Source organism: Mustelus asterias, chromosome 14, assembly GCF_964213995.1.
Source record: "Mustelus asterias chromosome 14, sMusAst1.hap1.1, whole genome shotgun sequence".
Taxonomy (NCBI): domain Eukaryota; kingdom Metazoa; phylum Chordata; class Chondrichthyes; order Carcharhiniformes; family Triakidae; genus Mustelus; species Mustelus asterias.
The window spans coordinates 60,362,126-60,389,417 of record NC_135814.1 but is presented as its reverse complement, the minus strand read 5'-3'; the positions used below and the strand labels follow the sequence as shown (position 1 = coordinate 60,389,417).

At 42.6% G+C, this 27,292-nt stretch overlaps 1 protein-coding gene across 1 annotated transcript in view; it reads left to right on the top strand.

The window, feature by feature from the left end:
* Window positions 1-27,292, top strand: part of ccdc141 (coiled-coil domain containing 141) — a 171,768-nt gene that overhangs the window by 54,175 nt on the left and 90,301 nt on the right. The window contains exons 8-9 of the mRNA XM_078228492.1: window positions 3,866-4,038; window positions 7,384-7,519. Of these exons, the coding sequence (XP_078084618.1) occupies window positions 3,866-4,038; window positions 7,384-7,519 (309 nt within the window). The remainder of the gene's footprint in view (window positions 1-3,865; window positions 4,039-7,383; window positions 7,520-27,292) is intronic.

Below are 27,292 nucleotides of genomic sequence, written 5' to 3'. Positions count from 1 at the left end.
CCTTGTGGAATAAAGGCTCATTCAGAGGCTAAGAAGTTCCTGGGAGTGGAAGAAGTCAGGCAGGGGAGTTTACAAAAGGTGGCTAAAACAAAGCTTTTGGAATTGGCAAAACGTTGCAGTTGACATTACCTGACGGTGTAAGGAAGGGGGGGTAATTGTGGTGAAAGCTCAGTATTTAAAATTGCCAGAAACACAATCAGAATCAATGGAAATGGCTAGAATTCGATTTGAAATGAAACAACTCCAACATGAAAAAGAATTAAAGCAGCTTGAATTCAAAATAAAAGAAAGGGGGGAGACCATTGCTGCAGAGAAAGCCAGAGAAAGGGAGGAACAAAAAGCACAAGAAATGAGACTGCTTGAATTACAGGCAAGCAAAAAAGAGTGAGAATTTGAACTTTGGAAACTGGCAATAAAAAGTGAACGTCAATGAAAATTGGTCAAGGTAAAGGAAAAAGTACAATTTGAATATAGTGATGCGGATAGTGAGAAAGAGCAACAGCATCATAGTCAAAGGCTTGGTGGGGATCTATTTAAATATATCTAGTTAAATATGTCAAGATTTGATGAGAAAGATATAGAAGCCTTTTTCATTTCATTTGAGAAAGTGGATAAACAAATGAAATGGCCACAGACCATGTGGGTATTTCTGATTCAAACAAAGTTGGTAGGTAGAGCTAGTGAGGTGTTTGCATTACTATCAGAGGAGGTATAGGGGAATTACGATGAGGTGAAAAAATCCATCATAGGTGCATATGAACTAATGCCAGAAGCTTACAGACAATGGTTTAGAAATCTAAGGACAGAACCTGGTCAAACATACATAGAATTTGAAAGGATCAAACTGAATAATTTTGATAGGTGGATAAGGGCATTGAAAATAGACCAGACATATGAAGCTCTCGGAGATATGTTTATTTTGGAGGAGTTTAAAACTTCACTTCCTGATATAGTGAGAACTCATGTGGAAGAGCAGAGGGTTAAAACTGCGAGATTAGCAGCAGAAATAGCAGATGAATATGAATTAGTTCATAAATCAAAGTTTGGTTTCTGACATCAGTTTCAGCCTGTGAGGGATAGAAACTGGGGACAAGAGAGATCCTCAGGTGGTAAATCTTGTGGGAGATAATAAAGACAGTGTACCTCGGGTTAAAAGGGAAATACAGGAGGGTGTAAGAGAAACAAAAAGCCTCAGAGTCATAGGGGTTTACAGCATGGAAACAGACTTAATAGACCAAGATCCCGTTGCAATCCTCGATAATCTTCTTCACTGTCCACTATGCCACCAATCTTTATGTCATTGGCAAACTTACTTACCATGCCTCCTAAATTCTCATCCAAATCATTAATATAAATGACAAATAACAATGGATGCAGCACTAATCCCTGAGGCACACTGTTGGTCACAGGCCTCCAGTTTGAAAAACAACCCTCTATAACCATCCTTTATCTTCTGTCATCAAACTAATTTTGTATCCAATTGGCTACCTCACCCTGGATCCCATGAGATTTAACCTGATGCAACAACCTACCATGCGGTACTTTGTCAAAGGCCTTGCTTAAAGTCCATGTAGATAACATCAACTGCACTGCCTTCATCTACCTTCTTGGTTACCCCTTCAAAAAACCCGTGAGACATGATTTTCCACTCACAAAGCCATGCTGACTGTCCCTAATCAGTCCTTGCCTCTCTAAATGCCTGTAGATCCCATCTCTCAGAATACCCACTACAGACATTAGGCTCACTGTCATGAATTAGGCCATGCAAAGTCGCAGTGTTGATGGTTTAAGAAAAGCACTGGGAAGACTGACATGGTAAAACAGCATAAGCCAGTGGGGTTTATTAAAGTGGTAAAGGAAAGCCTAATTGAAGCGGAAGAGGTGCAAAAGAATGCACAGCCTGGTCAGGAGTTGATTGATAAGAAGGTGCCAGATTTCTTTAAAGAATTCACTTGTGTGGGTAAAGTTTACTCCTGTGTATCAGGAGGAGTAGGTAAAGAAGTTAAAATTTTAAGAGATACGGGAGCAAGTCAATCTGTGATGGTAAGAGATGAGGAATTATCTAGTTTGAAGGAGTATTGCCAGAAAAGGTGGTAAGTTTTGCTAGTGGGGATAAAGTCTTAGTATTGCTACCGATGATAGATGAACCTTTAAAAGCAAGGTTTTGTGGGCCTTATCAATTGAAAGGAAATTAAGTGAGGTGAATTATTTGATAAATATGCCAGATAGAAGGAAAACTCAGAGCGTATCATGTGAATATGCTTAAAAGGTATTTTGATAGGGAAGGAAAGCAGAAGGAGAGTGTTCTATAGAACCAAATCCAGATTACTTTGAATTTGACTTTCTTCAAATTTAATTGGATAATGAGAAAGTTATTAGAAATTGGGTTAAATTATTGAGTTATCTTCCAAAGGAAAATCAAAATGACCTGAAAGACTTAATAAGATCATATGGACAAATGTGTGGGAATAAGTTGGGAAGCACTAGAATGGTTATACATGATGTAGATGTGGGAAATACTGTTCCAATTAAACAACATCCTTGTAGCCTTAACCCTCTAAAATTGGCACAAGTTCAAAAGGAGATTGAAAGTATGCTGTTAAGGTTTATACAATACCATGCACTTTTTTCGTAATTGGTAAAAATTATTGCAAATTTTCTTTCTATACATGTTAACTATTCTTAAATAAACTTTGTTTGATAAAAGCTCCCTTGTGGGTCAGTTGAATCATACCTGAAGTGAAGCATCTCATGCTTGCCCTAGCCAAATTCAAATTGCAAAACCTATGATCCAGACGGGCGTCATAAAACGCTTTGGAGTTTCTGACCTGAAGTATAACAGATTCCATTTGAAATTAAGCAGGATCGGAAAAGTAAAAATAATGAATAAGTACCATTTCCTTGTTAGTAAAGTATTGGAAATGTACCTAAAATCTGCAAAATAAAATAGCTGAAGGAAAATTATTCAGAATATGGCTATCATGAATATCGTGCACAGAATGTGTCATTCAACTTGTTCAGGTTCTGTGTACCTTAAACTGTTGCCCTATTATTGTTCTAACGCTATTGTACAGATGTCAATCCAATGTTCGAAGAAAAAGGTCTGAGAGGTCTTACATGGACCATAATATAGTCTTGCAAATGGAATTCAATCTCATCTTTAAAATTCATGAGCGCAAATATATTCTAGTCTGGAAAAAACTCAAGTGGTCAGACAGCATCTGTGGAGAGAGAAACAGAGTTAATGACCTTTCGTGAGAAAATACATCAGTCAAAAACACTAACTGTGTTTTTCTTTCTGCAGATGCTGCCTGACCTGCTGAATATTTCCAGCACTTTATATTTTTATTTCAGAATTCCAATGCCTGCAGTATTTTATTTTTCCGCAATCTGGTTTATTTCCTTTTATTATTCTTCACCTGGAGCTTGCAGATGTCAGTCCATCAATTCCAATTGAATGCCCAGTCAGTATTAATTTCATAATTAATTAAAGGGGAGAGAGAGGGACTATGTCCTTCACTGAGACAGACACATGTGAATCAAGGAAGAAGTGGGTGCGGTAGTTGAATAGCCTTTATTCATTGCAACTTTCTTAAACTTTCTGACTTGAGTGGTCTTTAACTGTTGAAGGTGATGTGCCTCAAATTTTAACACCATTATCTACTTAAAGAACCTCTGACAAGTTGTAAAGTAGTTGCTTAAGTGGAACCTACAAACCTTGCACAAACATGTGGACACCAGGTAACATTCCATTAGTTTCTTCATTTGTTGGATGCTTCTTGTTTTGTAAATATTTCTTGTAGGCATCGTCATGATTCAGGTTACAAGATAATTGAGTAATGTTACACTATGTTTCTATTGACAGGGGTTTGATGTACTGGGAGACATAGAAAGTCATTTAAAACACCTTAATTTAAAGTCTCTGTGCTTGTCGGAACTCTCTGAGGAACATAATTCTCTGTGCCGGGCAATCAAAGTTGCAACTTCAGATGCTCTACAGAAGGGACAACTGCTGCTGAGTAAAGTCGATTCCCAAAGGTAGGGAATATCGTGTAAAGAATGCAAATAATTCCAGTGTGTGAACTTAGTGAAACTGAGTGCCAATTCTTTGGCTACAGCGGTTTTAATGTGGTAAAATACCCCCCGTCATAGCCCCCACAGGCCCCACCCCCTTGGCACTGTCCCAGCACACTGGCAGTGCCCGACTTGCACTACCAGATTGCCTGGTGGGCACTGCCAGGGTGTGCAGAGGGCATTGCCAGTGCCAGGCAGGCACTGCCCAGCCATGTCCCGACCATCCTGGCCCTTCAGTTACCTCTGAGGCCTCTGGCATTCAGAGCGCTGCTCCTTCGTCAGGTAAGTGGGAGTTCAGAACTCCCATTTACCTGTCGAAGGAGCAGCCCTCCGAAAGCTAATGGCTTTTGCTACCAAATAAACAGGTTGGACTTTAACCTGGTGTTGTGAGACCTCTTACTGTGTTCACCCCAATCCAGCGCCTCCGGCATGGCCATTACATCTGGTCTCCCCTGATGAAGATCAGTAATGATTCTTGCCAGTCTCGTGCTGTGCCCAAAGGTCGGAAGATCCTGGGAGCTGGGAGAATCCGGAGCCAAATGGATCAGGCAAATTTAAATGCTGCTTTAAATATGCTAATCAGTCCAGTTTGCGCCATTAAAAAGGGACCGGGAAGAGGCCTGCATGCAATCTTCCGGGTTCGGTACGATCTGCGCAGGCACAGTGAGGTCGGAAAATTGCCCCCTTAAGTTCCCCTTGGATTTCTGATGAGAGTGACTGGCAGGACCATGTGATAATGTGGTTTGTGTGCAATCCTGGGCCCATAGCAAAGGAAAAGGCTTTTGCAGAAAGCCATTAGTTTGCAGCCGAAGCCTGGTTGAAGTTAGATGGAGTTTGCAGGCTTCTGGAATTCTAGCTCCACTGACAGTTCCAAGACTGTTAACAAATGTTAAAGCAAGTATGCCTGGCTTTGCCAACTGTATTTATTTAAAAGTGGATTTGATTTATGCAAAATGGGACTTATTTGGGACTGAAACAGACATAAGCTAGAAAGTAAAGTTGCTTTCTTTAATTTTTAAATATTGTTCAACTATTCATGGTTAAGCTGATTCATATGTTAGAATTATATTTAAACTGTTATTAAATTTAAAAATTTCACTGTAAAAGATCCGTAATTTGTTAGTGGAATTACTCCTGGTGTGAAACATCCTATCCCCACATTCACGTCAAAATAGAAAAATAGTTGGAGTCTAGTCTGGCTTCATAATGTACCTTGGGTTTCTGGTCTGGGACCCTAACAGTTGGTCAGTGGTTTTCCTACTCAGGATGCCTTTCTTTGCCACTTCCAGCACTTTGCATGCAGAATGTGCCTCCTCTTTTTTAGAGTTGCAGACTGGCTTTAAGCAATGCCTGTTAACTTTATGTGGTGGTAGCCTCTCCTGAACTTGGGGGCCCCTGCTGAGGGGTACATTTAGTGTCACACAGCTATCACATAAATTACCAGATACATCTGAAGGAATGGGCATGGACTAATAATGCATCATGATCTCCATGCCTGTTTTTTAGGGCCTATTGAATTTTGCCTGCAATGCCTTTATCCATAATTTTAAAGACAGCTTGTGATATATTCAATCTTCTTCAGAAGACTATAAATGTCAACCTCTCATGGGGATGGAAAGGCTTCAGATGTCCATGTATGAGTTGTTGTCCATGTATGCGTTGTTGCAGAAAAAAAACATGCTACTTGATGTGTTTTATATGGTAGACAATGGTAAGATTATTGATGGGTTTGATGGTTGGCTGGTTCATGCCTGGCAACTCTATTTAGGACTTTTATGGCTGTGGTCAGCTTCTTATATTGCACGATATACATTATATACCTTATACATTAATGATCTGGAAGATGGAACTGAGGGCACAATTGCTAAATTGGCAGATGATACAAAGATATACAGAGAGACAGGTAGTGTTGAGGAAGTGGGGAGGCTGCAGAAGGACTCAGACAAGTTAGGAGAGTGGGCAAAGTAGTGGTTGATAGAATGCAATGTGGGAAAGTGTGAGGTTATGCACTTTGGTAGGAAGAATATAGGCATAGACTATTTTCTAAATCGGGAGAGGTTTCAGAAACCTGAAGCTCAAAGGGACCTGGGAGTCCTTGTTCAAGATTCTCGTAAGGTTACCATGCACGTTCAGTTGGCAGTTAGGAAGGCAAATTCAATGTTAGCATTCATTTCTAGACGGCTAGAATACAAGAGCAGTGTTGTATTGCTGAGGCTGTATAAGGCTCTGGTCAGACCCCATTTGAAACATTGTGAGCAGTTTTGGTCTCCATACCTAAGAAATGATGTGCTGGCCTTGGAGGGGGGTCCAGAGGAAGTTCACAAGAATGATCCCAGGAATGATGGGTTTGTCATATAAGGAGCGGTTGAGGAGTCTGGATCTATACTCGATAGAATTTAGAAGGATGAGGGGGGGATCTAATTGAAACTTACAGAATATTGAGAGGTCTAGATAGAGTGGATGTGGAAAGGATGTTTCCACTAGTGGGAGACTAGAACTCGAGGGCACAATCTCGGAGTGAAGGGACGCTCCTTTAAAACTGAGATGAGGAGAAATTTCTTCAGCCAGAGAATGGTGAATCTGTGGAACTCATTGCCACAGAGGACTGTGGAGGCCAGATCATTGAGTGTCTTTAAGACCAAGATAGAGAAGTTCTTGATCAATAAGGGGATCAAGGGTTACGGGGAGAAGCCAGGAGAATGGGGATGAGAATTTTATCAGCCATGATTGAATGGCAGAATAGACTCGATGGGCCGAATGGCCTAATTATGCTCCTATATCTAATAGTCTAATGAGTTATCCATTGGTGGCTGCACAAAGGTTACTTTGCATTAATATCAATATATGACCAACCTTTATGTACATTTTATTTAATGTTTTTAGAAATTTATAGAAAATCTAAGATGTTACTAAATTATTTTAAAAACTGAAGTATGGACATGTGCCCAGGAAAATACCTGATTTTGTTCATTGTTACATTTAATTATTTATTGTGACCGAAAGCAAAACCTAAAACAATTAATCATTCTTGCACAGTATGTATATTTCTTTCTAAATAATAATTGAAGTTGACTCCCAGGAAGCTTTAAAAATTCTGAAAGGCAGTCCTTATGTTAGTAAGTGAAAGCTTTCCAATGCTGAAATTTGCAAGGTCAGAAGGATGATTTCCTTTTTGTGGAATTGGTATAAGAAATACTGACACCGGCCTATTTTTATGATGTGTTTATTCTGAATTGATTTAGCAGCCTCCCTGTCCCTTCATTGGCTACGAAGATGAATCAGCAGCTGTCTCTGTATATTTCATTTCAGAACTATTGGAATTCAGGACATGATTGGCTACATTCAGCGGAGAGTAGATCAGCTGACTGGACAATGCTATGCTCATAAGGAACTAGCTTTAAAGAAACAGGAACTGATCTCTTCCTTCGATGATCATTTTGAAAAGGTATAAAAAAAATCTAATCCAAAATAATCTGTACCTTTTTACTAAAATCATTTGGATAGGAAACTGCATCGACGAACTTTACATATTGTTCAAATGGTGTGATTATTAATTTATGCATTCAATAAAGTGAAATGGGTTATTGGTTGAACATTTTTTTTTCTAGCACTTAGTCTTGGCTTTTAAAGGTTGATCCATACTTCACCTTCAAATTAATTTACAACAAGAACCTAAATCTATAGAATCAGAGAAGACCATCTGGTTGGTCAAATGCACTTCTCTAAAAGGGCAGCACATATCATGGACTCCCCCAAACTGATTTCCGTCATCAGAAGCTTTAATGAGTGTGATCTTGTTACGTAGTTTGCAGTTGTTCTGTTAGCATCAATAACAACATGTAAGTCTTTATTTGAAAAATGGTAGGCTAGAATCTTACCACCGTTCACGCCAGCGGGATTTTCCCATCCCGCCGCAGTGAACGGAGATTTGTCCGGCCGCCAAATTCTCTGACCTCATTGCAGTGGGAGCATGGTGTGAATGGCAGGTAAGATCACGCCCATAGTATATCTTAATACAAAAGCAAAATAGCATTGGTGTGGGTGTTGGGAATCTGAAATGAAAACAAAAGTTCTGGAATACTCAGGAGATCATGCATGCATCTGTGGAGTGAAACAAAGGTCACGTTTGAGGTTGAGTTGACCTATCATTAGAACTGAAAAAAGGTACAAGTGTAATAGGTTTTGAGCAGGTGAAAGGGGGCAGGAAGGGAAAGTCTGCGAGAGGTGCAGAGCAGAAAATATGAAAAAACAAAAGGTTTCATGATGCCAGAGGGTATGGGAAAAAAAGTGTCCAGGTGAGGTGTAAATGATTACGTAGCAGCCACCTGAATGAAACATTAAGGAATAAAAAGAGAAATGAGACAAGACTGACCCAGCTAAAAAACATATCAAAGGTAGAGGTTACGGTCTAAAATTGTTGACCTCAATGTTGAATCCAGAAAGCTGGAAGGTGCTACAGAGATGAAAGATGAGATGCTGTGCCTCAAGCTTGCATTGAGCTTCATTGGAACACTGTCGCAGACCATGCCACAATTTTAGTTCACAACCACTGTCTCCATCTTATTCTGTGCGGTATTTTTTGCGAGGTTGGTCTTGTCTCTTTTTTAATCTCTTCATGCTGCTAGGTAACCATTCAAGCCTCATCTGAATACATCTTTTGTTTCTTTACTATATCCATTACCCTATCACATACCTTCCCTTTTGTTCTTCCTGCATCCCTGGGCACCACCCCTTCCACTGGCTCAAAACCTATTGCATTTCTACTTGTCTTCAGTTCTGATAAAAGATCATCTTGACCTGAAATAATAACTCAGTTTCTCTTCACAGATGCTGCCTCACCCGCTGTGTTTTCCAGAAATTTTTGTTTACATTGTAGTGTGCTTTAATGTTGGGAGTAATTATTTTTACTTTGCTTTAATCAACATGAAAGTTGTACAATTTATAGGAAATCCACCTTCACATCCAATGATCCTCGGTTCTTGATTTCAAGTCAGGCCTGAAATACAAAAATTGAAGCCAGTGCATTTTAAAATGTTTCAAAAAATATCATGGCTTCTGGAGAGTGCTTTATAAAATTGAGGAATTATATGGAATGGAAGATTAACATTGTGCAAGCTTGACACTTAGATATGATAGCATTTGATTTGCGAAACAAACCCCAATCGTACAGTGTAAACTTCAGCAATTCATGTTTTGTGAGTATTTAATCGCTATTGTCATAGTTGCTTGACTATACAGAACTTGAGTATTGCTGAAAGGAGAAACCTTTCACCAAAGCTTTTTATCTTGCAGTCATCAGATCAAATGCAATAATGTCAAATTTCAAACAATTACAGCAGTTTATATTACAGGAGAAAAGGGTGCTGATTGGTTGGCAAGCCAGCTCTGTTTGGCCAAGGCATTGCCATGGAGCAAGCACCAGGGAAGTATAGGCTCCCCAAACTCCCTGATAATTCCCTCCTTATATGAGCAGTGGCGAGGTTGATTTCAACTGTTACATACATTTAGCTAAATGTGACAGTTGGATCATTGGAAATGAACACTGCATTCTTATCCACTTCCTCTTCAGTGTGCTGTGAATGGGAAGATCACTTGCTGACCTTAAACACGCCTAGTGTCACTGATCTCTTTACAAATATTTATGATCAAGTGACCTTCATATCAGTAACCCATTATGAAGACAACATGGCTAACATAGAAACATAGAAAATAGAAGCAGGAGTATGCCATTCAGCCCTTTTAGCCTGCTCTGCCACTCATTATGCTCATGGCTGATCATCAAATTCAAAATCCTGATCCCTTCTTTCCCCCCAAATCCCTTGATCCGTTTTGCCCCAAGAGCTATATCGAATTTCTTCTTGAAATCACACAATGTTTTGACCTCATAAGAATTGCTTGTCGTTATGACAAGGTAATAGACCTTCTTGTCTTCCACTTAAAATCGCTTAATAGTCCTAATTAACTTTGTGTCACCAAACTACTGACATTTACAACCCTGGTCAACTATTATAAATTCAAAAGAGCTTTGTGTGCAAAAAAAATACATTTTCACCCATGCTGGACCTATAAAAGTGGAGAAAATTCACCTTGTCTGCTTGTTTGGAGAGGGAGGAGTTATGCTGATAAATGGTGGAGGGCCCGGATAAAGGTTTTGAAGAACTGGCATTACAGATTGAGAACATTCATCTGTGAGTGACTTACACTTTCTTTAAATACGCTTTAAGTTCCTCGATCTTCACTGGGTTTAGCATCACATGAAAGTTAGTTTTTTCCCCAGGTTAATTTTGCCAGTATCCTGTGCTTGAATCAGAATTGACTCGGCAGTCTTTAGCTACTTCAATTTTATAACCTAAAATGGTCAATGTCATTCAAACTTTATAGGAAAACTCAGTGATTAGCTTGGCTGAGTTGGTAGCTGTGACACTTCTGGTTCAGAATCATTCAACAGCGCTAGAACTAGATTCGCCACTTATATCGCTATTTTGGGGATCTTGCTGTGTAATGGTCAATGGATACTTTTCAGACTGGAGAAAGGTTTGTTGTGAAGTTTCCAGGGGCCAATATTAGGAATGACCTAGATTTGGTGTGCAGGGGGCAATTTCAATGTTTGCAGATGATACAAAGCTTGGAAGTATTGTAAACTGTGAAGAGGACAGTGTAGAACTTCAAAAGGACAGTCAAGTTGTTGGAATGGGCAGATAGATGACAAATGAAGTTCAATGTGGAGAAGTGTGAGATGATGCATTTTAGTAGAAAAAACATGGATGATATAACATATGGGGTAAAATTCTTAAGTCGGTGGAAGAATAGAGGGACCTGGATATAATTGTGTAAAGACCATTGAAGGTGGCAGGACAGGTGGAGAGAGCAATTAATAACGCATAAAGTATCCTGGGCTTTATTAATAGAGGCATAGAGTATAAGTGCAAGGGGGTTATGTTGAACTTATACAAGACATTAGTTAGACCTCAGCTGGAGTATTATGTACAGTTCTGGGTGCCACATTATAGACGGATGCAAACATATTGGAGAGAGTGCAGAAGAAGTTTACAAGAATGAATCCAGGGATGAGAAGCTTCAGTTATGGGAATAGATTGAAGAGGTTGGAACTGTTCTTTTGGAGAGAAGAAGGTTAACTTACATCCATCATCCAGAAAGACTGACGTGTCCAGAACAGAATGGAAGAAATTTGGAGTGAAAAAGTGTGTTTGATAATTATAAAGTTGTAGTTGCTAGTTGCATTCATTTTCTTAGTTTAAGCATCCCAGGCAACATATTTTTAGTAAGCCATTGGTGCCTCTTTATGTTTTATATATTTAAGTAGTTGCATGATTGCTTTAAGAAGCGGTCACATGATTTGATGGTGCTGTTATTGGCTGTTTTATAAGCTTCTGTCTTAGTTTCAGTTTCTACTCTGTACAGGCAAAAACTCCTAGAATAACCCTTGTTGTTATTTTGAATCCACATGTGCAAACCACATCTTTTTCTTTTGTGTAAAACCTATAACCCCCAACATAGTTAGAACAATACAAAAAGAAAATTGTCATGAGTCGTGATTTTGTTTCATCAAGAACATTGAAAAAGATCCTAAGTGAAGGAAAAAACATTGTGGGTCTTCAGACTTTGGATATTAGAAGGTTGGAGGGTGGTGTGGAAATCAACAACTGGATTAAAGGTTGAAGTATTAATTCAGGAAGATCTAGTAAGAACAAATAGGGGTGGAAGCCCCCTGTGTGGGGTTGAAAAGAGGGTTTTTTCCCAATCAGAGAAGGGTGAAATTCCAGGCAGTATCTGGCAAATTTGAAGCGAAGGAATACTTTGCTGTACGGCTTGACTCGTTTGAAAAGAAATGCATCAAGTCAACGATATCCAGAGTAAAAAGGGGAGTACTGCGAAGACAGTAAAAAAAATATACAGAGCAGTCTTGAGTCACTAGTGTCTGCAAGATAAATGATGGGTCAATTAGGATCAATGAAGAAAATGAATTATGGAGTCCTTGTACAGAGCGTTTTCAGTACTTTGTACAAGCAAATAAAATTTGGAGTATTAGTCTCCAAAGCCATTGATCACTGGAATGGTTCAGGTTCCACCAAAGAAACAAGTGGAAGGCAGAAGCATTGCTCAGTCTGTGGCAGCCTTAAGAAAGCTGGTACAGCATTATGAGTTTGCTGAGGATTGGAAGATACTCTGAGTTTGTCTAGTTTGTGGTCTCCAAAATGAAGCTATCCGAAGGAGATTGCTGACAGAACATGCTTTGACTGTAAAGACAGCAGTAGAAATCGCAGTGTCAATGGAACTGACAGCGAAAAGGCCTCACAAGAAAATCCACAATTTGGGAACTGCCTAAGAAGTCAAAACAGCAACAAGCATGTCACAGATGTGCTAAAATGGACCATTCAGAGAGTGAATACTCGAGCAAGGATAGTCAATGCAAGAATTATGGCAAAATGCGTCACATTGCAAAGGTTAGACCAGCTTCCCCTGAGGATAATATTCAGAAGAAGAATCTGGGTACCTTTAAGAAGAATAACAAGTTACATTCTACAAAAAGACTTTACAACATGGAAGAAAAGAATTATGACTGTGAAGAGAATGGCCAGAGATATGATGTAGAGCTCCAACTGAATGTTTTATCCATATAGGGTGAATCATATAGATTCTGGGTGATTCCGAAGTTAAGTGGACAACCTATTAGGATGGAGGTTGATACTGGTGCTGTTGAATCTTTAAATCCTGAGTCTATATATCAATAAAAGCTGAAGCATCTTCCTTTAAAACTAACTGATGCACTTTTGAGGACATAACATAGAAGAGATTGTGCCGTTAAAAGGTTACATCATGATCAACATAGCGTTGAGTGGACAAACAGTGGAGTAGTTTCTCCATGTATTCCGTGGTAATTTTCCAGCTCCATTTGGGAGATCATGGTTGGAGAAGATAAAACTTAACTGGAGTGCTGCCAACAGATTGGTTGATACTAAAACAGACCTACAGCACCTTCTGGATAAATACAAGAGTCTATGAGAAACAATATTTGGCTCAATGAAGAGAGTTCCAAGTGAAACTCAAGATTAAGCCTAATAGTTAACCAAAAATTCTCAAAGCAAGACCGGTGCCATAAGCAATTCATCCAAAGGTCGAAGAAGAATGAATACGACTTGTTAACACTGGTGTGTTAGACCCAGTTACAATGAGTGAATGAGTGACTGGGCTACGCCCATTGTACCTGTCATGAAACAAGATGATTCAAGTTCATAGTTGTGGCGACTTTAAAACAACCATATACCTGTTATGTGCTGATCAAAATCAGCTTCATTTAATTGAACATTTGTTTGCTGGGTTATCAGGTGAGCAGAAATTCAGCAAGATTAATCTTTCAAGCATATTTACAGATGAATGTAGCCGCTGAATCACAACCATTACTTACCATTGTTCCGCATGAAGTCCTTTTTTTTTGTTATAAAAGGTTGCCTTTTACCAAAGAATTACCATGGAAGCCCTGCAGTAGAGAAGGAAGTGATTTGGCCCATCGAGTCTGCACCAACTTTCCAAAAGTGCATCCCACTCCGGTCCACACCACTGCAATATCGCCATAACCCACACATTTTACCATGGCTAATCTACCTAATCTGCACATCTTTGGAGTGTGGGAGGAAACCGGAGCACCCCAGAGGAAACCCATGCAGTCATGGGGAGGAGAACATGTAAACTCCACTCTGATAGTCACTGAAGGCCGGAATTGAACCCACATCTCTGGTGCTGTGGGGCTAACTACTGTGCCATCCATGAAATGACATTTACGCCAGCCCTATTCTGACGATCAATAAATCAGATTTTAAGTGGTCTCTCTGGTGAACAGTGTTACCTGGATGATATTTTAATTTCAGGGTCCAATGAACAAGAGCACTCGAATAATTTAGAAGCAACATTACGTCGTCTTCAAGCATATTGCAAAGTCTATATATCAAGAAAGAAAAGTTTGACTTTTTCCAGATGTCAGTCCAGTATTTGGGTCAAATTATTGATCATAAAGGCCTACATAAAGCATCTAAAAATATGGAAGCTATTTTAGAAGCACCACGTTTGACAAATGTGATGCACTTGAGCTTCTTTCTAGGATTGATAAATTTTCATGGCAAACATTTTTCTAACCTAGCTACATTATTGAAGCCATTGCACAATTTACGATGTGTGAAACAGTCTTGGGACTGCTCCACAGAATGTGAGAAAGCATACAAGGATGTCAAAGATCTTTGCAGAAGTCTGAAGTATTGGTTCATTTTAATCTGAAGCTACCATTCCTGCTTGCTTGCAATGCTTCATCTTATGGAGTAGGGGCAGTAGTTTCACATATTTTGCTTTTGGGAGAAGAACAACCAATAGCTTTTGCTTTGCATACTCTGACTAATACTGAACCTAACCATGCTCAGATAGAAAAATAAGCATTGAACATAATTTTTGGCATTTGAAGGTTTCATCATTATTTATATGGTCGTCATTTCACGTTATTAACTGATCATCGACCCTTAACTTCTATTTTTGCGCCATATAAAGGCATACCATCGTTAGCTGCTAGCTGATTGCAAAGATGGTCACTGATCTTATCTGCACATTCCTATGATATAAAGTATCATCAATCAGAGTGCCATGCTAATGCTGATGCATTATCACTCTTATCTTTACCTATTGAGCGGATGCCACCAACTAGTTTTGCTAATATTCTTTATTTTTCGCGAGTAGATCATTTACCTGTGACAGCTTCTCAAGTTCAGAGACATACCAGAAATTATCCCGTGATGGGGAAGGTGACGGATATGGTATTGAAAGGAACGATAACTGGAACGCATCATCGGCATTCTGATTTGAAACTATATATGTCAAGCTTGAGTTGACCATCCAAGGTGGGTATTTATTGTGGAGAGTCTGAGTGATCATCTCTCCTAGTCTACGTGGAAGAGCTCTTGAAAAACTACATTGAGGTCATCCCGGTATAGTCCAGATGAAGGAATTAACACAGTTATTTTTGGTGGCTGGATCTGCATGCTCAGATTGAAGAAAGTGGAACAGTGTCAATCCTGTGCATGATTAAGAAATACACCACTGTTGTCTCTTTGTGAATGGCCTAAAATGCCATGGTAATGATTGCATGTAGATTTTGTTTGAGGGTTACATGTCCTTAATCATAATTGATGCACACTCAAAGTGGCCAGATGTTGTTATCACGAGATCTACTGCATCTGAACAAACTGTTGAAAATTTACGAAATTTTGGAAAGTTTTGGTAAACTGGAACAGATTGTTAGTGATAATTGTTCAGTTTACTTCACAAATGTTTGAGGATTATTCCAAAGTAAACGGTATTCAGCATATAACATCCACACGTCATCATCCATCAACCAATGGATTTTCTGAAAGATTTGTACAATCCTTGAAACATTCTTTAATAGCTTCAAAAGAGCAAGATTCATTATCATGTCGCGTGAACAGCTTTTTGGTATCTTGGAAACACGACTCGTGCAACTACTCAAAGTTCACTTTCATTACTACTCTTAAGAAGAAAGTTGAGAACTACATTTGATTTTTTATTGCCTCTAGAAACTTCAAAGAAAATAGAGCATCAACCACAATCTCAAGTTGCTAGATGAGAAGTGAGGGCAAAACAACACTTATTTCAACAAGGAGATTGAGTGTTAGCATATTATTATGCCACGGGTAAAAATGGGTACCAGTCATTGTTTTGGCATAAACAGGCCCAATATCTTACACAGTTTAAACTGAAGATGAACTAGTTTGGCAAGGTCATGCTGACCAATTGTTATCATCTTGAAAGGATTTCTCAATCATCTCCAGAAGTACCAACTTCTTTAGTCCCTAGTGTTGTGAATACTACTATGGGAAGACTTAATTGAACCCGAGGAGCAGCATGGTTAGTCATGGCACAGATTAATTCCAGCCTCCTAGATTGCCTGGATCCACTACTGTTCGCCTACTGCCACAACGGCTCCACAGCAGACACCATCTCCCTGGCCCTACACTCAACCCTGGAACACCTAGATAACAAAGACACTTATGTCAGTCTCCTATTTATTAACTACAGCTCAGCTTTCAACACCATTATTCCTGCAAAACTCATCTCCAAACTCCGTGGCCTAGAGCTCGGCTCCTCCCTCTGCAACTGGATTCTAGACTTCCTAATCCACAAACTTCAATCAGTAAGGATAGGCAACGACAGAGTACAAGGAAGAGATAGAAAATCTGGTGAATTGGTGTCACAATAATCTCTCCCTCAATGTCAGCAAAACGAACTAGATAGTCATTGACATGGAGGACATGCCCCTGTCTACATCTATGGGAATGAAGTGGAAATGAACAAGAGCTTCAAGTTTCTAAGTGTCCTGATCACCAACAACCTGTCCTGGTCCCTCCATGCCGACGCTATAGTTAAGAAAGCCCACCAATGTCTCTACTTTCTTCAGAGGCAAAGGAAATTTGGCATGTCCACTATGACTCACTAACTTTTACAGATGCACCTTAGAACGCATCCTTTCTGGATGTATCACAGCTTGGTATGGCTCCTGCTCTGTCCAAGACCGCAAGAAACTACAAAGAATTTTGAACGTAGCCCAGTCCATCACGCAAACCAGCCTCCCCATCCATTGACTCTGTCTATACTTCCTGCTGCCTCAGAAAAGCAGCCAGCATAATCAGGTATGCACCCTGGACATACTCTCTTCCACCTTCTTCCGTCAGGCAGAAGATACAAAAGTCTGAGATCATGTACCAACCAACTCAAGAACAGCTTCTTCCCTGCTGCCATTAGACTTTTGAATAGACCTACCTTATATTAAATTGATATTTCTCTATACCCTAGTTCTGACTGTAACACTACATTCTGCAGCCTCTCCTTTCCTTCTCTCCCATGTACCCTATGAACAGTATGTTTTTTCTATATAGCACGCAAGAAACAATACTGCTCACTGTACACCAATACATGTGACTATAGTAAATCAAATCAAATCCTACTTCTAGTGTCAAGGACAGCCAAATTCGTATATAACCGAAGAGGAATAAATGTCCTCCTGATTGACTTACTGATTGAGTATAATGATTAATGGTGCATTGTACTGTCTAGAGTATTATTGATCCTATATATAACATCGCAGTAATTTGTTGTCATGACCGCAGAAGTAAAGGGGGAGAGATGTTATATATTTAAGTTGTTGCATGATTGCTTCAAGAGCCAGTCACATGATTTGATGACAATGTCATTGGGGTAGATCATAGGCTTCTGTCTTAATTTCAATTTCTACTCTGTACAGGCAAGAACTCCGAGAATAAACCTTACTGTTATTTTGAATCCACATGTGAAAACCATATATTTTGTCTTTTTGTGTAAAACCCACAACCTTTAACATTGTTAGGGCATTACACTGAGAGACTGCTCTCATTTGTTGAGATGTCCAAGTAATTTACTAGCATACCAATGGATTGGGGAGCATCTGGGTTACTGGCATTATTAGATTCCTTCACTTCGGAAAACACAATCTAGACTGTAGTTTAGACCATAAATGTCAAGCAAATTTATTCAGCAGTAAAGAATGAGTAAATAGTACGATCGCACAACATAACTTTGATCATAGTTATAAAACTTTAATGATCTCCTCACTGAACCAACTATTCTTATGAAGTGATTATTTTTTATTTGCCAATGGACAGACTTAAACTCCCCAAAATCTTGAGACTGACTTCCCTATTTGAACTAGCTCAACTGAAAAATACTTTAAAAAAGACAACCAGAATTACAGAAATTTGAATAACTGTGTGTGTTAAATTCAAAACAAGACTGTCAATCAACGGCAGGTTTAAATATATCCTGCAAGATGTTTGTATTTGATCTGAATGGCTTTGCATTTCTACCAGATATCAGGACCCCACCTCTAAAGGCAGGAACGGAGGCATGGGTAGGGAGTACAAAAATACCAGCGGTGACGGATCGTGAGTCAGTTTCAAGGCTCCGATCCTGGCCTTGCAATAATCACAGTAAGAAGTTTAACAACACCAGGTTAAAGTCCAACAGGTTTATTTGATAGCAAAAGCCACACAAGCTTTCGGAGCTCCAAGCCCCTTCTTCAGGTGAGTGGGAATTCTGTTCACAAACAGGGCATATAAAGACACAGACTCAATTTACATGAATAATGGTTGGAATGTGAATACTTACAGCTAATCAAGTCTTTAAGAAACAAAACAACGTGAGTGGAGAGAGCATCAAGACAGGCTAAAAAGATGTGTATTGTCTCCAGACAAGACAGCCAGTGAAACTCTGCAGGTCCAGGCAACTGTGGGGGTTACAGATAGTGTGACATGAACCCAATATCCCGGTTGAGGCCGTCCTCGTGTGTGCGGAACTTGGCTATCAGTTTCTGCTCAGCGACTCTGCGCCGTCGTGTGTTGCGAAGGCCGCCTTGGAGAACGCTTACCCGAATATCAGAGGCCGAATGCCCGTGACCGCTGAAGTGCTCCCCAACAGGAAGAGAACAGTCTTGCCTGGTGATTGTCGAGCGGTGTTCATTCATCCGTTGTCGCAGCGTCTGCATAGTTTCCCCAATGTACCATGCCTCGGGACATCCTTTCCTGCAGCGTATCAGGTAGATAACATTGGCCGAGTTGCAAGAGTATGTACCGTGTACCTGGTGGATGGTGTTCTCACGTGAGATGATGGCATCTGTGTCGATGATCCGGCACGTCTTGCAGAGGTTGCTGTGGCAGGGTTGTGTGGTGTCGTGGTCACTGTTCTCCTGAAGGCTGGGTAGTTAGCTGCGGACAATAGTCTGTTTGAGGTTGTGCGGTTGTTTGAAGGCAAGAAGTGGGGGTGTGGGGATGGCCTTGGCGAGATGTTCGTCTTTATCAATGACATGTTGAAGGCTCCGGAGGAGATGCCGTCGCTTCTCCGCTCCGGGGAAGTACTGGACGACGAAGGGTACTCTGTCCACTGTGTCCCGTGTCTGTCTTCTGAGGAGGTCGGTGCGGTTTTTCGCTGTGGCGCGTTGGAACTGTTGATCAATGAGTCGAGCGCTATATCCTGTTCTTATGAGGGCATCTTTCAGCATCTGGAGGTGTCTGTTGCGATCTCGCCAAGGCCATCCCCACACCCCCACTTCTTGCCTTCAAACAACCGCACAACCTCAAACAGACCATTGTCCGCAGCAAACTACCCAGCCTTCAGGAGAACAGTGACCACGACACCACACAACCCTGCCACAGCAACCTCTGCAAGACGTGCCGGATCATCGACACAGATGCCATCATCTCACGTGAGAACACCATCCACCAGGTACACGGTACATACTCTTGCAACTCGGCCAACGTTGTCTACCTGATACGCTGCAGGAAAGGATGTCCCGAGGCATGGTACATTGGGGAAACTATGCAGACGCTGCGACAACGGATGAATGAACACCGCTCGACAATCACCAGGCAAGACTGTTCTCTTCCTGTTGGGGAGCACTTCAGCGGTCACGGGCATTCGGCCTCTGATATTCGGGTAAGCGTTCTCCAAGGCGGCCTTCGCGACGCACGATGGTGCAGAGTCGCTGAGCAGAAACTGATAGCCAAGTTCCGCACACACGAGGACGGCCTCAACCGGGATATTGGGTTCATGTCACACTATCTGTAACCCCCACAGTTGCCTGGACCTGCAGAGTTTCACTGGCTGTCTTGTCTGGAGACAATATACATCTTTTTAGCCTGTCTTGATGCTCTCTCCACTCCCATTGTTTTGTTTCTTAAAGACTTGATTAGCTGTAAGTATTCACATTCCAACCATTATTCATGTAAATTGAGTCTGTGTCTTTATATGCCCTGTTTGTGAACAGAATTCCCACTCACCTGAAGAAGGGGCTTGGAGCTCCGAAAGCTTGTGTGGCTTTTGCTACCAAATAAACCTGTTGGACTTTAACCTGGTGTTGTTAAACTTCTTACTGTGTTTACCCCAGTCCAACGCCGGCATTTCCACATCATGACTTGCAATAATCATCAGGGCAGGGGAAGGCAGGACAGGAAACCACTCTCCTCTGCATAGAGGCGAATTAAATTTGTTGAAAAACCAATCTTAGAACTGGTTGGAAACAGGCACATGTGTTTTAGAAGCTTTCAATTTCAGAACAGCTATAAGGAGACAGGTACACAGTCAAGAGCCAGCCACGGATGCTCCAAAATGTCACCCTGACCCTATAGAAGGGTTGGTGGGGCAAAGAGGGGCTTGGTCAGATGGCAGGGAGAGTGGCACTCAGTGCTGGTTAGATTGGGGTCAGCAGCCCCCTGGAAGTGCGAATGCAGAGGTACAGGGGAGAAAGTTGACGAGGACAATTGGGAAGCCAGCCATCCAGAAGGAAGGTTTAAGCTCACAATTGAGCGCGACTGTCAGATTTTTGACCCATGATAATTGAAGACAGCATCCTTTGCAGGAAGGACATGGGAGAGGAAAGAGCCCCTTCTTCACTCACCTGAAGAAGGGGCTTAGAGCTTCGAAAGCTTGTGTGGCTTTTGCTACCAAATAAACCTGTTGGACTTTAACCTGGTGTTGTTAAACTTCTTACTGTGTTTACCCCAGTCCAACGCCGGCATCTCCACATCAGAGGAAAGACAGGCAGGAAAGCAACAGAGACCAAGCCTTCAATAGATCAAGGTAGGAGACTGGGACACCCCAAGGCAGAATGTCACAGACATTTCACCCCCACCCCCCCCCCCCCCCCCCACCCAGATGCAGTGCATCATCAGAGATCCATCAACAGGACCAGCTTCCACTCCCTCAATGTCTAACTGGTCTGCACAACAAGAGCTTTGTCCCTTTGTGCTCTTGCTTTCTTGCCAATTGCCGTGACTGCTGCCATCCTTCACCAGCCCATGCTGCCTCAGATCTTCACTCCACCACGTCCACCGTGGATGGATCCCAAGGGAAAATAAATATTTCTTAGAAGTTTGGTTACTGTCCCCTGTGCAGGGACCCCAGACAGAGGCACAGAAGCAATTCTGCCACTACTACTTCTCAGCATAACCTGCATTGAGTAGGCCATCGGGCTTCTGAAGATGAGATTCCAGTGTCTGAACCTGTTAGATGGTGCAATCAAGTGCCCTCCTATGGGGGTCTGGATCATTGAGGTAGTTTGCTGTCCTCTCCATAACATGGCCTGGTTATGGTGTGAGAGGTGTGGACCTTGAGGACAATAGGCACGCCCTGGAAGGAAACAGTTCTCTGGGGCAGGAGCAGGAGGTGAGAGGAGGAGGAATTGGAGGTGGAGGGAGATGATGCTAAAGAAAGAGGTGCCCCTGCTAACTGATGAAATGTCTTCTTCCTGCCACCCTGTGGGAAGAGGATCTTTCTCGTCTCCTTCATGGCCTCCAACATTAAATCCAAGTCTTAATCAATGAAGCAAGGGTCTACCCAGATGCCAATCCTTATGCTCCCCTCTAACATCTTGCTTCCTTTTTATAAAATGGATGGCTCTGGCATAATCAGCAGATTTTTTTCCATTAGGACAACCGACAGCCTCGTTGATGGTGGCTACGGGATGTCTAAGTGAGTCCCACATTTTATCTGATCTGCCTCCATTTCTGCTCCCACTTACCCTAATTGTGAAACCTGTCTTCATATCAGTTAGACACCTCACCTCCAGGAAAATCAGTTTCCCACGGAAGGCGGGTTTCTGATTCAAAAATAGACCTGCTTCCTATTTCCCATCCCTGTGGTGAAAATTGAGCCTTGGGGTGTGTCAAAATAATTCATTCTTGATATTAATGTGGAGATGAGAACAGAACATCGATATGGGAGAGTGGAAATAGACGAGTGGTCAACTGCATTAAACAACAGTGAACCATGGCCTATTTTCAGAGTCGGGCACCATTTAAATAAAACAACAGCCCATCTGCATTACAATTTTCTGGCACCTAGTTGAAAGGTCTGTGAGGAAATCAAGTGGAGGAAGAGATTTGTAGGATTTACTTTGCAGAGGAAGCAGGAAAGAAGACGTGGTTGGAAGAGGGGAAAGGCAGCCCCCTGATTTTCAGGTACATTACTGGATGCTCTGTTGGAATGTAGTAAGAGACAAGAATGAAGTGCTGTTTCCAACCAATGGATAGAAGAAACACCAAGTTACCACCACCAAGGAGTCCTGGTTGGAAGTGGCAGAGGAGATGAACAGCAGGAATGTGACCCCCAAGATCCTGGATTCAGTGTTGTAAATGGCTCAATGAGCCGACTTGGCCAGGAAAGGTGAGCATTTCACTTTATTCACTCAAATCCTGCAGTGAGTGCATCCCTCCTTGCTTTATCTCATCAGTCTTACTCCATGCACACCACTCCTCACCACCACAGCACTTTCACCAAGACCAAACTGAAGTAATGTCCCCTCCTTCACACACATTCCCTTGACACACTCACTTCTCAATTCCTCCCTCTACCACTGCCAGCAACTAAAATACTCAACTCACTTCAATTGATCTTCTCAGCCAACTCCACCACTGTCGCTACTCATCCTGAAGTAGCCCCCTTCCCATAATCCTCAAAGGTGTGACCTCAGCATGTGGCTGATTCTCACCTTCACCATTTGTACTGCATCTTAGGGAACATGAGTAGCCAATCAGCCCCTTGAGCCTGTTCTACCACTCAGTCGACCATGGGTGCACTCTTGACTCCATCTACCCACCTTGCTTCTGTAACCCTAAAAGAACTGCCAAACAAAAATTTATCAATCTCCATTTTGAAATTTTCAATTGATCCCCAGCCTCAGCAGATTTTTGGGGAAGGGTGCACTCTTTGTGCAAGAGTGCTTCTGTAATCACCCCTGAATGGCATGGCTCTAATTTTAGGTTTATCCCTGTTGCTTGGACTCCAATGGATGTGTACATGCAAATCCACTCATTGGTTTGATGTGCCACGCTTGCCAGAGAAGAGAGTGCAGAAAACTGGGGGAGGCCAGGACTGGTGAAGAACTACAAGAAGTAGTTGAAGTTTCCCTGGTAGAGATGCAGGCTTAGGAGATGAATGGCATCTCAAACTCCCTCAGCATTGGAGATGGTGAGGCTGATGGTCCTTCAGAGAAGGATGACCTAGAAATCATAGAAACCCTACAGTGCAGAAGGAGGCCATTCGGCCCATCGAGTCTGCACCAACCACAATCCCACCCAGGCCCTACCCCCACACATTTACCCACTAATCCCTCTAACCTACGCATCTCTGGACTCTAAGGGGCAATTTTTAACCTGGCCAATCAACCTAACCCGCACATCTTTGGACTGTGGGAGGAAACCGGAGCACCCAGAGGAAACCCACGCAGACACGAGGAGAATGTGCAAACTCCACACAGACAGTGACCCGAGCCGGGAATCGAACCCGGGACCCTGGAGCTGTGAAGCAGCAGTGCTAACCACTGTGCTACCGTGCCACCCCTCGTAACCCTCTTAATAACCTGCTTGTTATTAAAGCAGCCCTTGTGTCGTGGACAGCCAAATGTTCCACTGGCCGTACATTCAGATCCCCAGCATTACTATTATCATAGCTGTCCTCATCCACTGAGTAATGAGTGCCTTTTTCATCCTGCTGCACCATACTTCTTCACTCTCCATGTTGTGTGGGTTGCAGCATGCAGCAGTCATCTGTGATGCTTACATATACTGCAGTGAGTCTCCTGATCTGCCAAGACACTTGAACATTAGCTTGCTCAATAACGTATATGATGATGTGGCTGGTGAGGTACTTCTCGTGTGGTTGAGTGATGAGGTTGCTCAGTGGTGTCATGAACCAATGTTGAAAGATATATCCCTTGTCCCCAAGCAGCCATACTTTCATGCAGGGACATTGTGGGATTAGAAAGCCGCAGTGTGAAAGCATAATGCCAGCTCTCAGGTAATCATGTGCCAACAAACATGAATGCCTGTCTTTGGTTGCAGATGAGCTGAGCATTGACGGAGTGGAAGCCCTTCTGATCGGGTGTGTCTGATTGTCATGTGTGTGCAATCTATTGCATGCTGCGCCTGTGGAAACATATCAGTGATGCAGACTCCAATGCTTGCCCTATCTAGTCTTCCTGAGACAGCAAGGTTCTATGTTTGTCTGCCCTGAAATTGAATCCAGCTACAAATTGCCTCATAGATTTGTGAGGCACAGTCTGCAGACACCTTTTGAAGGAGCCAGAAGCAAAGAACTTCCAACTGGTGGTTAATTTAATTGCCACTGACTTGGCCAGGCCACCAGATCCAGCTGGCTCCTCCAAGAGGTCATGGTTACTGAGCCTCTGCTTGCACACCCCTTAAGGCCTTCGACAGTCGCACCATCATTAATGCAGATTAGGCTCAGTATATTTAAGAATATGCAAGTGAAGAAGCTTTTCAACTTTAGTCATTTGAAAAGCCCAATACGAAAGTCGTTAAAAATGCAGTGCAAGTTTCAATGAAAATAAATACTTTAAAAAGTGGAAAAATCCTGCACTGTAAAGTTCTGGGGCACATACGAAGATGTCAATATCTTGGGACAAAAAGTTTCATTTTATTCACATTTTTGTCATATTTGAGCATATCAATATAAAACTTGGATCATTTCATCTTCAGTTAAATAGTATTTGTTCTGTCCTAAAAAGCTTGTATGCTTTTTGAAATAACTTTGATAAAAACCAAGAATCACACTTTTATAAAGCATCAGTGGGACAGATTTTATGAAAATTCCCTTATGTCTTGCGCCCCAACATAGATCTGCAGTGTTCTTTAACACTGATGTACAGGACAAATCACATGGCACAATGAACAGGTAGATAATAGCCATACCCACAGAAAGTTTCAAAACTAAACTAAGCTGCTGCAGTTGCTTTTGTGCCGTGATTCTCCGCACCTCCCGCCATGTGTTTGATGGTGGCGGAGACAGTCTGCTGCCGTCAATGCGATCTCCCGTTTTGTGCGATCTCCCATTTTATGCACGCTCCCACCACCAGGAAACCCGCAGTGGGGATTTGCTGCCAGTGGGATTGGAAGATCCCGAAGGTAGGAACGGCCAATGTCAAAGACACAAATAAATTTGAGTAGAATGATTTCAAAAAACCTTAAGTTTATACGAAAATCAGATGAACAATATCATAATGTTAAAAGTCATTGAAATAAAATCATTTTGAGAACAGTTTGAGGAATTGACTTGTTCATTGTTCAGTAGACATACTTTATAGATAATGGACGAGATCTTCCGGCTGTTCACATCGGCATGATCTTCCAGTCCCACTAATGGTGCACCCCCACCACGGGTTTCCTGGCGGCATGGGGCACATTCAGTGGGAAATCCCATTGAGAGCAGCGGGACCAGTAGATCCCACCACTTCCTGCCACCAAGAATCACGTCACTGGGGGTGGGGCAGAGAATCCCACCCAGTGTCTGAGGAAAGGTCTGTAATGTTCTGTTGCTTTTCAAAGACGTGAGATGAGTCATAAGAACATAATAAATAGCAGGAGTCGAGCATTCTTGAGCCTAATTCGCTATTCAATATGATCATGGCTGATATTCTAACGTAATTCAACGTTTGGACCCATTCCCTATATCCCTTGATTGCCTGAGAGATCAAAAATCTCAGTCTTGAAAACACTCAGTGATAGAACATTTACAACCCAAGGATTCACAACCCTCTGATGAAGAAATTTCTCCTTCAAAATGATTGACCTTGATCCTGAGGTTATGTCTTGGTGTTCCACATTAAGCAACCAGGGGAAACAATGGCCGCGATTCTCCCAACTTTTCTGTCAGGTCGGGGTGGGAGACGCGCGTCTCCGGCCTTGAACAGGGATCTGCACATGCACCGGGAACGCATGCGCATCTCCCAGAGCTGGCGAACAGTCACCGGTCAGACCATGCTGGAACCCGGCGGGAAGGCAGGTAAGTCATTTAAATCTTTTTTGCATGTATTTGAAATATGCTTATTAGCTCATTATCGGGACCTTTCAGGTCCTGATTGAATCTCCCACCCTGCCAGAAGTAGGGCATACAAAGACACAAACTCAATTTACAAAATAATGGTTAGAATGCGAGTCTTTACAGGTAATCAAGTCTCAAAGGTACAGACAATGTGAGTGGAGAGAGCGTTAAGCACAGGTTAAAGAGATGTGTATTGTCTCCAGACAGGACAGTTAATGAGATTTTGCAAGCCCCGGCAAGTCATGGGAGATACAGATAGTGTGACATGAACCCAAGATCCCGATTGACTGCATTCCGGCGGGATTCAGACTAGCTCCCCACGTTTGGGGAACTAGTGGGAATGAAGGGGGGGTCAATCAGGGCTCCCCCCAGGGGTCGGGCAGTTGGGGGGTTTGTACCCTCTGGGCATGGGCACCCTGGCAGTGTCAGCCTGTGCCCCCTGGCACTGCCCAAGGGGCAAAGTGCCCATGCCCAGGGGGCACCTTGGCACTGCCCACTGGGGGTACCAGGGGGTGGGGCCTATTGTGGGTGGGGCCTAGGGGTGATCGGTGGGGGTGGGGGTCCTGCTGCCACTCTGCAGACAGCATCGGTCTGGGATGGAGGGAGGGCAGTGATTGGAGCGGGCTGAGGGGGTGGTCTGCCGGGTGGGGGTGGTCTGCTGGATGGGGGGGGGGGGGGGGGGAGGGCGCTCCTGCCGGATGTGGGGGGAGCTGCCTCTGGGGGGGTTCAGCAGGGGGAGGTCTACCAGGGTGAGGGGATGGGGGGTGGGTGGTACATTGGAGTGCTCTGGGATGGGGGGGTTTCAGGGCTGGTCCGAGAATTGCTGTGGGGGTCGCGATCGGGCCATGGGGGGGCTGGGCAGCACTGCGGGGGTCCCGGGCTGGCTAGTGATCGAGCTGGCCAGCAAAAGGGGAGTCTGACATATTGGGATCACTGCGCAGAGTTCCAGAACTGTCAGACTCCAGCGTGAAGCGGCCCCGCCCTCCCCTGGGTTTTTAATGAGATTCCCGACTGGGAACTTTGCAGTGCACCGAGTGCGGAGATTCAGGTGAGAAGCTGAACTGACAGAACAGTCGGAATTTAGAATAGTTTTCCCGCCAATTCAGCACTTTTGGGAGAATCGCGGCCAATGTTTCCATGTCTATCCTTGTCAATTCCCTTCAGAATCTTGTATATTTCAATGAGAACACTTCTAATTCTTCTAAACCCCAGAGAGTATAGGCCCGATTTACTCAGCCTCTGATCATAGCACATCCCCCTCAGACCGGCTCAGATC